The sequence below is a fragment of the Lipotes vexillifer genome, unplaced genomic scaffold, assembly GCF_000442215.2.
Source record: "Lipotes vexillifer unplaced genomic scaffold, Lipotes_vexillifer_v1.1 scaffold778, whole genome shotgun sequence".
In the NCBI taxonomy this organism is placed as follows: domain Eukaryota; kingdom Metazoa; phylum Chordata; class Mammalia; order Artiodactyla; family Lipotidae; genus Lipotes; species Lipotes vexillifer.
In genome coordinates, this window is record NW_006774127.1 from 3487564 (window position 1) to 3497360 (window position 9797).

Consider the following 9797-nt stretch of genomic DNA (forward strand, 5'->3'; position numbering starts at 1 on the left):
GGAGAGCCAGCCCCGCAGGATCCGTGCAGGGAACACATCATGCAGGCCCACGGGGGCCTGATCAAAGCTGTGCCGTGCAGGGCAGGATGGGGGTGGAGGTGGGGGCCCGGTTTCGGGAGATTCCCAGGCCACTCCAGGTGTGGACCTACCAGGAGATTTTTTTTTTTTTCCTGAAGGAGGAATTTAGAAGGTCCAAAGCTGAGCAGAAAGTGCACAGCTAATTGGTTCATGTTCTTGTGACTGCTACTCATTTGCTGTGTGACTTTGGGCCAGTCCCTTAACTTCTCTGAGCCTCAGTCTACCTCTGTGGAATGGGGACAATAATAGTGCTGGTGGGATTCAGTAAGAGAGTGTTCGTCTAGGGACCTGGCGAGGTTCTTGGCACACAGCTGGCATCATCAAAGGGCACAGAGAACACACTGTTTATAGGATGGGGGGGCGGTGCCCGGGATGGACACCGCACAGCTCCAGGCTTCCTTGCCTTGACGCTGCGCCGTTACTCCCTCTCAATGAAGAACTAGGAGTGTCTTGGTGTCACATTGGAGGTTTCTGTGATCTGGGTTTTGGGACAGAGCAGGGCAGACTGGGACTTCAGCTCAGGAGGTGGGTCTTCTCTGCAGCCCGTCCCAGCCCAGCAGCTAGCAGCCCTTTCCTTCTCACTCAAAGTGATGCCCTGGCAGCCAGCAAAGCCAACAGCTGCCCTTCCCAGCAGCCTTCGGGGTCACTGGCCCACCCATATCCTGGGGCTGACGGGGTGTTGGGGTCCAGCTCAGGGGCGGGCCATGCAGCAACGGCAGCAGCAGAGCCCGGGGTGGTGGTGGGAGAGTGGACACCCCTGCTTGCCCATCCTGCCCCCCAATTGAGGTACCTGAGGTTCTCCAGGAGGGGCCCACGGGCCTCGAGGGGCAGCACCAGCGTGAGCGCCCACACCAGCTCATCCACCCGCTGCTCAGCTGCGAACTGCTTTAGAGCAGCGAACATCCGCTCCTTGGTCATCGGCTGGTCCCCCAAGATTTCATCCACCTGCGGGGAAGGGTCTGATGAGTGGCCACAAGGGTCCCAGGGCAGAACACCAGGGAATCAGTCACCTCCCTCCCTTTCTCCCCCAGGAGAGCTGACATGGCAGCCCCTTCTGGGCCCCCGTGAGAGCTCCTTACCCAGACCGTGCCATTTCAGAGCTCACAGTAGCCCAGTGAGGTGGGCGGGGCCAGTATCTTTGTTGTATATCTAAGGAAACTGAGGCTGCTAGGGGTGGGGTGACTTACTCAAGGCCATGGAGTCAGGATTCAAACCCAGAGACAGCCCTTCTACTGAATATTGTAAGGATTAAAGGAATCCATATAAGGGCTTAAAACACGTGCCAAGCACTCTGTAATTGCTAGTTACTATTACTATAACACTATATTCCCTTCCACCATACTCTTCCGCTGAGAGATCCCACAGAGAACATTCTGGCTCCACAAAAAAGCCCTGGAGTACGCGTGTCACCCCAAATTCTGGTTTCCTCAATGCTCCCTCTGGACTTTTGTTTTCTTCACCTTAGTGTGCAAACCAGCTGATGCCAGACAAAGCACATCTACTCAGAGGAGCCTACTGGACACGGGCAGTAAGTGTCCAAAGCCTGAAAATGCGCCTGGCATTTTACCCAACGATCTTGCATCAACGAATGTATCCTTGACGTGTCCTGACGAGTGCACGACGATATATGAGTGAAGAGGTTCACCTCTGCCTTGTTTATGATATACATATCTGACATTACAGGCTAAATAATTGCAGCAAATCCATTTGGGGGATATTTCCTTGGCTATGCAGCCAAGATGGGAGGAAATCCCCAACCAGGTGAGAGACAAGATTCTGGGCCTTATGTTGCAGCCTCGGGCAATCGGAGGCTCTTGCCCAGGGCTTTTGCTCTTGAAGGAATGATGCAGAGATGTGGGGACACGGAGCTTGTTCAGGGCAGTGGCAGAGCCCTGTAGTGCGCCCTGAGCAGACTCGTCCTGAAGGGTGTTTAGGACAGCTGTGCTCCAGGCGGCCCATCCCTTCTTGGTCCTAAGCCTAGGTCTCCAGCACTGACTCTATGAACCCTTCCTCCCACAAATTCCTTTTCTGCCTCAGTTAGCAGAGTCAACTTCTGTTGTTTCACAGCCAAGTTCACTCCGTACTCTGCAATATTGGATATCGTTGATTCTAGGGTGAGCACTTTTTTAAAAAACATTTTAACATCTCTGAGATCAGGTTGTGTCCTATGGCTAGTTGTCATTCCTGTGCATGTATGAATTTGGTCATAGGTTTCATATTGTTACTTCCATTGAGTTATATACATTGCGAGTACTAAATATGTCCAAATAAGTCTAAAAGCCCTCTTCCACTAACTACAAATTAAGTGACAAGAAGATAAGGAAGCGTGTGTCATGGGTCAGTTGGCAGGGATTTTTCTTTCTTGGTGGTAAATAAAACAAGTGCATCTTGCAATTGACAGTGTTTAAGGTTTGATGCAATGTGGTACCATTTGGCCAGAGAGAATGATGCTGTAGGTCTTTATTTGAAAACCATGAAATGGGGAGTGATGGCTAATGGGTGCAGGGCTTCTTTCTGAGGTGATTAAAAAGTTCTAAAATTGTGGTGATGGTTGCACAGCTCTGTGAATATACTAAAAAACATTGAAGTGTACACTTTAAATGAATAAATTGTATGGTATATGAATACATCTCAATAAAGCTGTTATAAAATACATAGAAAATGTTTGTGATAAACAGGTAAGTGAAAAAAACAGGTTATCAAATGGAACACACGGTGTTACATTTTTATCATAGATAATTACACATATGTCTGAACAGGGAATATGCACTAAGGTTTATAGTGATTTTGATTATTTTTATGTCAATGGTTTCCATTTTTTAAACAGTGAGCTTATATGACTTATACAGTCAGGAAAAGGCATACATGTTGTCACTGCTTCTTTTCTTCCCTTTATTTTTTACTGTGGTAAAAATGCACATAACATAAAATTTACCACTGTAACCATTTTCATATGTACAATTCAGTGGCACTAAGTACATTCACAATGTGGTGTAACCATCACCACCTTCTAGTTCCAGGACATTCTCATCACCCCAAATGGAAACGCTGTACCCATTAAGCGGTCACTCCCCATTCCTTACTTCCCAGCCCCGGGCAGCCACTAATCTATTTTTCTGTTCTATGGATGCTCATACTGAATATTTCTCATGACTGGAATCATATACTATGTGGGCTTTTGTGCCTGGCACCAATACTTTTTTTTTTGCCTCACCGCATGTGGGATCTTAGTTCCCCAACTAGGGATCGAAACTGCGCCCCCTGCAGTGGAAGCACAGTGTCCTAACCACTGGACTGTCAGGGAATTCCCACTAATACTTTAAAAAATGCAGCAGTTAACCATACTGTCCATACCCCAGGAGATCCCTGCCTTGTTAGTCCGGGGTCTGGGGGTGCCTCTGGGTACTGACATCCTGAGCTAACCCTGAAGCAGGGGTGGGAGGATGGACCCCTTGGTGAGCCTGGGAGTTTGCCACGCATCTCTCTCAGGACGGTGCAGGTGCAATTTCAGCCAGAACTGGGGCTGTTCAGTAACCCCTTCCATCCACCTCCAAACTTCTCAACAGACCCAGCATCCCTCCCCTCTACCCTCCACTCTCTTGGGCAAGGCCAACCCACAAGGCCACAGACATTCCACTGCACACACACACACACACACACACACACACACACACACACACACACACACACACACACACACACCAGAGTCCCCACCCTCTCTTCCTGCCACCTACTTGTCACTCAGCTGTCAGCTTGAAAGTCCCCTCCTCAGGGAGCCTTTCCTGACCACTCCATTCAAGGGGCCCCCATCACTTTCTCATCTCCCTGTTTATTTCCTCCCTTAATTGATCATCATCTGAAATAATTGTTTATTGATTTGTCCACTTGCTCGTCGTTTCTTTCCCCACAGGCATGTCAGCAGCTATGAGAGCAGGCTCCCCTCCAGTCCTGTTCACAGCTGTTTCCCCAGCCTTTGCTCATCAGAGGGCTGTAATCAACAGCGGCAAAATGCATGGATTTCAGTGTCTCCACAGCCTCCTTCTCTTCAGCTCATACAAATGTTCACATCTCTCCCAGTAAATGAAGTCCCCCCTGATCCCACAACCCCACCATCCTCTTCTTTTTCCTGCTCAGAACTGTCTATACTTGCTCTTTCCATAGGACTGTCCTTACCCACCACAGTCCACCCTTTGACTTGCCACAAGTGCTCCCTGACACCGCTCTGGACAAGGACCCCAGATGGTGACACCTAGATCTTGATCTTCAGCCCAGAGCTTTCTCCTGAACTTCAGAACTGTACATCCAGCTGCTTTCTACATGGTAGCACAAGGGGATTAAGGTAGGCTTTCCAGAGGTGGTGACACCATAGAGGATGAGCAGGTATTAGCAGGTGGCTTCCAGGGCATCCAGCCAGAGGCCACATTCTGTGCATGCCTCAGTCCGGGCACCTGCACACCAGGTCTCCCTCACCAGGTGTGATGGCCCGAGACATAGACCTGACATCTTACTCCTATCCAGGCCCGAGCACAGGGCTTGGTGCATTCAGTGAGCATTTACAGAACTGAACCAAAGAGCTGGCAAGTGGCCAGCCATTCTCGAGGTGCATTTCCCGCAGCTTCCCCGCCGACCTTTCTTTCCCTCTCGGTGCGTGGGGCAGGCTGCAGTACCAGGCACCCCTCCTCGAGAACCCGCCAGACCGAGGAAGGTTAGTGGCTTTGAAATCAAAGTCAGCTGCAGCCTCGATTCAAAGGAGAACATGGCTAGGGGGAAAGATGTTTTATGTAAGAAAGAGGAAAAAATAGTTCCTCCCCTCCTGGGGCCCCTGCCACAGTGCGGTTTTGGTGTCAGCTATTACCGAGATGCTCTCAACCTACATCTAAGCATGATGCGCCCTCACGGGACACTAATGAATTTTCTATTAAATATCAGACTCTTCAAGGAGGACAATCTGGGGCAGAAGAGTGCTGGTGAGAATCTGGGAGCTGATTGTTCAAAACCAATGGCGGATGGTGGGGGGAGGCGCTCCATAGACACTGCTGATCTTCCTGAGGCAGTCTTTTTTTGGGATTTGTGGAGCTGCTTGGGGAGCTCTAACCAGAATCTACCACTCTCCATTCCCTCTTGCCAGAAAATGCACCACAGCTGACCTGGGCAGCTGGTCAGATTCCTCCCTCGGTCATGACCCCTGGCCCTGCTTTCTGGCCAAGTCTGCATGTCCACCTTGCCCTTCTGGGGGCTCTGATGGGCCCCCTTCCGACTCTCCAGGGATGGCATGGAGTCTGGGACAGACCTTTGGTTCTACAGCGGGTCATCTGGCATTACAGCAGACTTTACTAGTTGCTATGGTCTGAATGTTTGTGTCCCCCCTAAAATTTGTACATTGAAAACCTAATGCCCCAGGCGATGGTATTAGGAGGTGGGGCCTTTGGGATGTGATTAGGTCATGAGGGTGGAGGTCTCATGAATGGAATTAGTGCCCTTATAAAAGAGCCCCAAAGAGCTCCCTCGCCCCTTTCACCATGTGAGGAGAAAACCAGAAGACTGCAATCCAAAGAGGGCCCTCGCTCAACCATGCTGGCACCCTGTTCTCAAAGTTCCAGACTCCAGAGCTGTGAGAGCTAGATTCCTGTTGTTTATGAGTCACCCAATCTGTGGTAGTTTCTTACAACAGCTGGAATGGATTCAGGTGCTAGCGCTCACCAATATCTCTAGGTCTCCCCTCCTTCCTGGACACACAGAGGATGACACTTCCCAGCATCCTTTGGAAGCAGCAGTGTGACTGGTTCTGGCCGATGAGCATTGACGAGAGGTGCAGTGGGTGGATTCCTCCCTTAAGAGTTGAGGCCCAATCTTCTTTTTTTTTTTTTTTTTTTAATGAATATTTTCTTAATTTTTTTAGTAGTTACCATTAAATTATTAACACATGTATTTAACTAAACAACCAAAAAAAAAAAAAAATGACCCGAAGTCTGACATTAATCTCTGGCCCCTTCCTAGACAAGAAAAGAAATTTACGACACTTTACTATGGAACACTTATCACCCTATCATATTCCTTGTCAGTACTGCTTGGAATTTTGATTTTGTGAGGCACAATCTTCTGTGCTCTCTTCCTCTTCTATGGGAATCTTTGAACTTCGTGTTGAGACGGAGGAGTCTGGAATGCTGGGACCTCATGTACAGGTCAGCCCTCTGGACACTTAGAGGACTCTGGGGGGGTAAAAATAAACTGTGGTGGGTGCAAAGGCATCCATATCTTTGATGTTTGTTGTTACAGGCGAGCTTATTAAGGAGATAGGAAAAAGTCACATCTTTTTAGGAGCTGGACTCTGGTGACCTAGGAAGGCCAGAGCTGAGTCCTGTGTGTATGTGTGAGTGACTGCCTGGACCTGGCTAGAGGCTGGCCTGCTTGGGGGAATGGGGCTGAAAGGCTCAGCTGAGGTCCTGCCCAGACAAGGGGTTATGCTGGGGCACATGGTAGAGGTGAGGCTCCTGAGGGGGGGTCAGTTTAGAAGGAGGACTGGGCCAAGCTTAGGTGCTGGAAGAGGTGCTGGTGGGTGGGGATCTGATACCTGGGCAGTGAGCTGGGAGCCATTTGGGCAATGGCCAAACTCCAGCATGGCTTCCTGGCCCCCTCGCCCCCAAACCCCATGGCCAAACCCTGCCAAGGGCAGGACTGAGCAAATCCACTTCCATGGAGGACAAGGAATGGTATCGGAACTCAAGTGTCCCAAGTACCACGAAGATACTAAGTTTCCAGGACATTGGGCTTGGCATCCACATGAGGCCTGAACCCTAGGCAGGGAGAAGAGAGTGTCTAGGCTCCAGACTATTTCCTGGCTCACTTGTTGTTCAGTTGGAGTTTCAGTCAAATGAGGGCCTTTGGACCACATCTGAAGGCCCTGGAGCATAGGTATATGAGGGTGGATGGCCTGAGGTAGTTGCTGCACTGAGACCTTCCCAGTAGATATGATCATACTGGGCAGCCTCTTCCTCATATATGTGTCGCATCCCAGGCCTCCTGGGTTTGCCTGGATTGGTCCAGTAAAGGTATAGGTTTCCGCAAATCAGGGATTTCTTGGGATTCTGGCCTGAGGCCAACACCATCCTCAGTCTTTCCTTCCCAGCCCCGGGTCCCCACCTCTCCTGGTGGCTACCCCTTACTTCCTGAAGGTGACTCGGGCCTTGGGCTCCTCTTTTGGCTAGAGGCCTTGGCCATTTCAGGCTCCTAACTCTCAGTCCTCAGGGAAGTCCTAACTTTCCACCTGAGAACACTCGGAGCCTGTTTGTGCCGAAGTCTGACAGGCGATGCCTTTGGAGGTTTGGGGGACCCAAACCTGGGCCTCCTGTGCCCAACCTGCCATCCAGACTGCTGTGCAAGTCAGGGCCAGATCCCGGTTTTGTGGGGGCTTGAAATAGGTGTGGTTCTTTTATTTATTTATTTATTTTTGGCTGCGTTGGGTCTTCGTTGCCGCACACAGGCTTTTCTCTAGTTGCGGTGAGTGGGGGCTACTCTTCGTTGCGGTGCGCGGGCTTCTCGTTGCGGTGGCTTCTCTTGTTGCAGAGCACGGGCTCTAGGCACACAGGCTTCAGTAGTTGTGGCACATGGGCTCAGTAGTTGTGGCTCGCGGGATCTAGAGCACAGGCTCAGTAGTTGTGGCGCACGGGCTTAGTTGCTCCACGGCACGTGGGATCTTCCTGGACCAGGGTTGGAACCTGCGTCTCCTGCATTGGCAGGCGGATTCTTAACCACTGTGCCATCAGGGAAGCCCAGGTGTGGCTGTTTTAAAAATAACACTATGTACTATGGTCTGAGTGTTTGTGTCCCCTCCCCAATTTATATATTGAAATTTTAACCCCCCAAAATGGGGCCTTTGGGAGATGTTTAGGTAATGAGGGTAGAGCCCTCATTAAGGGATTAATGTTCTTCTAAAAGAGACCCAACAGAGATCCCTAGCCCCTTCCACTCTGTGAGGACACAGCAAGAAGGCCACTGTCTGTGACCCAGGAGGTGGGTCCTCACGAGACACTGATCTGCTGGCACTGTGATCTTGCACTTCCCAGCCTCCAGAACTGTGAGAAATAAATTCCTGTTGTTTATAAGCCACTCACACTCTGACAGTTCGTTATAGCAGCCGCAGTAGACTAAGACAGTATGTTACTAACATGGGCAAGAGAAAGAATGATCCACTACCACACACAACAGGGATGAAAGTCACAGATATAACATGACCATAAGAAGCCCAGCACCAAAGAGTACATGTTATATAATTCCATTTATATGCCGTTCACAAACAGGCAAAAGTCATCTATAACGATGGAAGTCAGCATAGTAGCTACCTCTGGTTGGGGCAGATAGGGGAAGGATCACACGAGAACCTTCTCATGAAGGAGAGGGTGAAGGAATCATTCTATGTTCTGCATTCTACTACTGTCTTTATGCTATTAATCTACAGGTTGATCAGGGTGGTAGTTACAAGGGTGTATGCCTAGGTAAGATTTACTGAGCTGTGCATCCGTACTATTTCAATAAATAAAGAAAAGCAACTCCCACAAATCAAGCCCTGACGTGCCCCGCCCACAGTGCACGCCTCCCAGAACAATAGCCCCTAGAGCCCCACCCCCAGGCCGCCCCGCCTCCTAGGGCCCTGCCCTGCCCCGTCCTGCCCTGGGCGTCCTACCTTGCGGCTGAACTCCTGGGCTTTGCGCCTGCGCTCTCGGTGCACGGCGTCAGGGCGTTTGCGGCCGGCCAGGCGTAGCAGCTCGCGGCCCAGAGAGAGGCCGCGGCCGGAGCGAGGGGGCCGCGAGGCTGTGGTCAGGGGTGCACAGCCGGATCCCGCGCTAGGGCCGCCGTCGGGGCCGGGGAGCACGCCCAGGCTGGGCGGCACGCGCGGGCAGCGCCGGGCCAGGCGCACGAGGCGCTCGCGGCTCAGGCCGCCCACGGCCAGCCCCTCCACCTCCAGGATCTGGTCCCCAGGCCGCAGACCCCCGGTGTGTGCGCTGCTCCCTTCGGCCACCTCCAGGACGAAGCAGGGACCCGAGCCGCCCAGCCGGAAGCCGAAGTCCTCAGGCCAGCCCTGGTTGGTGGCTGGCATGGCAGCGGTGTCCGAGCAGCTGGAGAGGGAGAGAGACTGCACACTGGGCTGCAGGCCGCTCAAAGACTCAAGGCCTGTGCTAGTGAGTCTCGACTTCTTCCTCTCTGCCTCCATGCGGAGGATGAGTTCTTAGGATATTGTCTGAACTCTTGGATCCAGTTGTGCCCGATTCACCAAGTTCCATGGGACAAAAGGGCTTCCCAGTGGTCTGAGCTCACAAATTCCTACTGACTTTGGGGGTTATTTGCCCTTTGAATTGCCCTCCTTGAGGAAGCATGATATGGCTGAATTGGGGGCTCTGGGCTCCTGGCCTTACGACAGGCTCGGGGTAGGGGAGGTGACTCTGTCCTCCAAAAGCAGATGATTGTGTGGGCTGGAGACACAAACACATCATGGGGAGGCGAGGCTGACACGTCATAGGTGAGGCTTAGTTTTCCGGGTAAGAGTCCATAGTTCTGAGGACTTCTTGATGCTGGCTTAGAAGAACCTCTGAGGGCTGGATTTTGAAGGCCCTGGTCTCGGTACCCCTCAGTCCTCCGAAGGTGTTTGGAGAGCCCTCCACCCACACTATGGGTGTCATCCTCCCACTGGCTCCCTCTCCCAGGAGCTGGCCTCTCCCAGGACA

At 51.5% G+C, this 9797-nt stretch overlaps 1 protein-coding gene across 1 annotated transcript in view; it reads right to left on the reverse strand.

Annotated features, from left to right (window-relative positions):
* GRID2IP (Grid2 interacting protein) overlaps nucleotides 1–9179 on the reverse strand; it is a 34983-nt gene extending 25804 nt beyond the window's left edge. Inside the window, exons 1-2 of the mRNA XM_007448885.1 lie at nucleotides 8759–9179; nucleotides 869–1023 (exon numbers count right to left, since the gene is read on the reverse strand). Of these exons, the coding sequence (XP_007448947.1) occupies nucleotides 869–1023; nucleotides 8759–9172 (569 nt within the window). The 5' untranslated portion in view covers nucleotides 9173–9179. The remainder of the gene's footprint in view (nucleotides 1–868; nucleotides 1024–8758) is intronic.
* Between the last annotated feature and the right edge of the window lie 618 nt (nucleotides 9180–9797).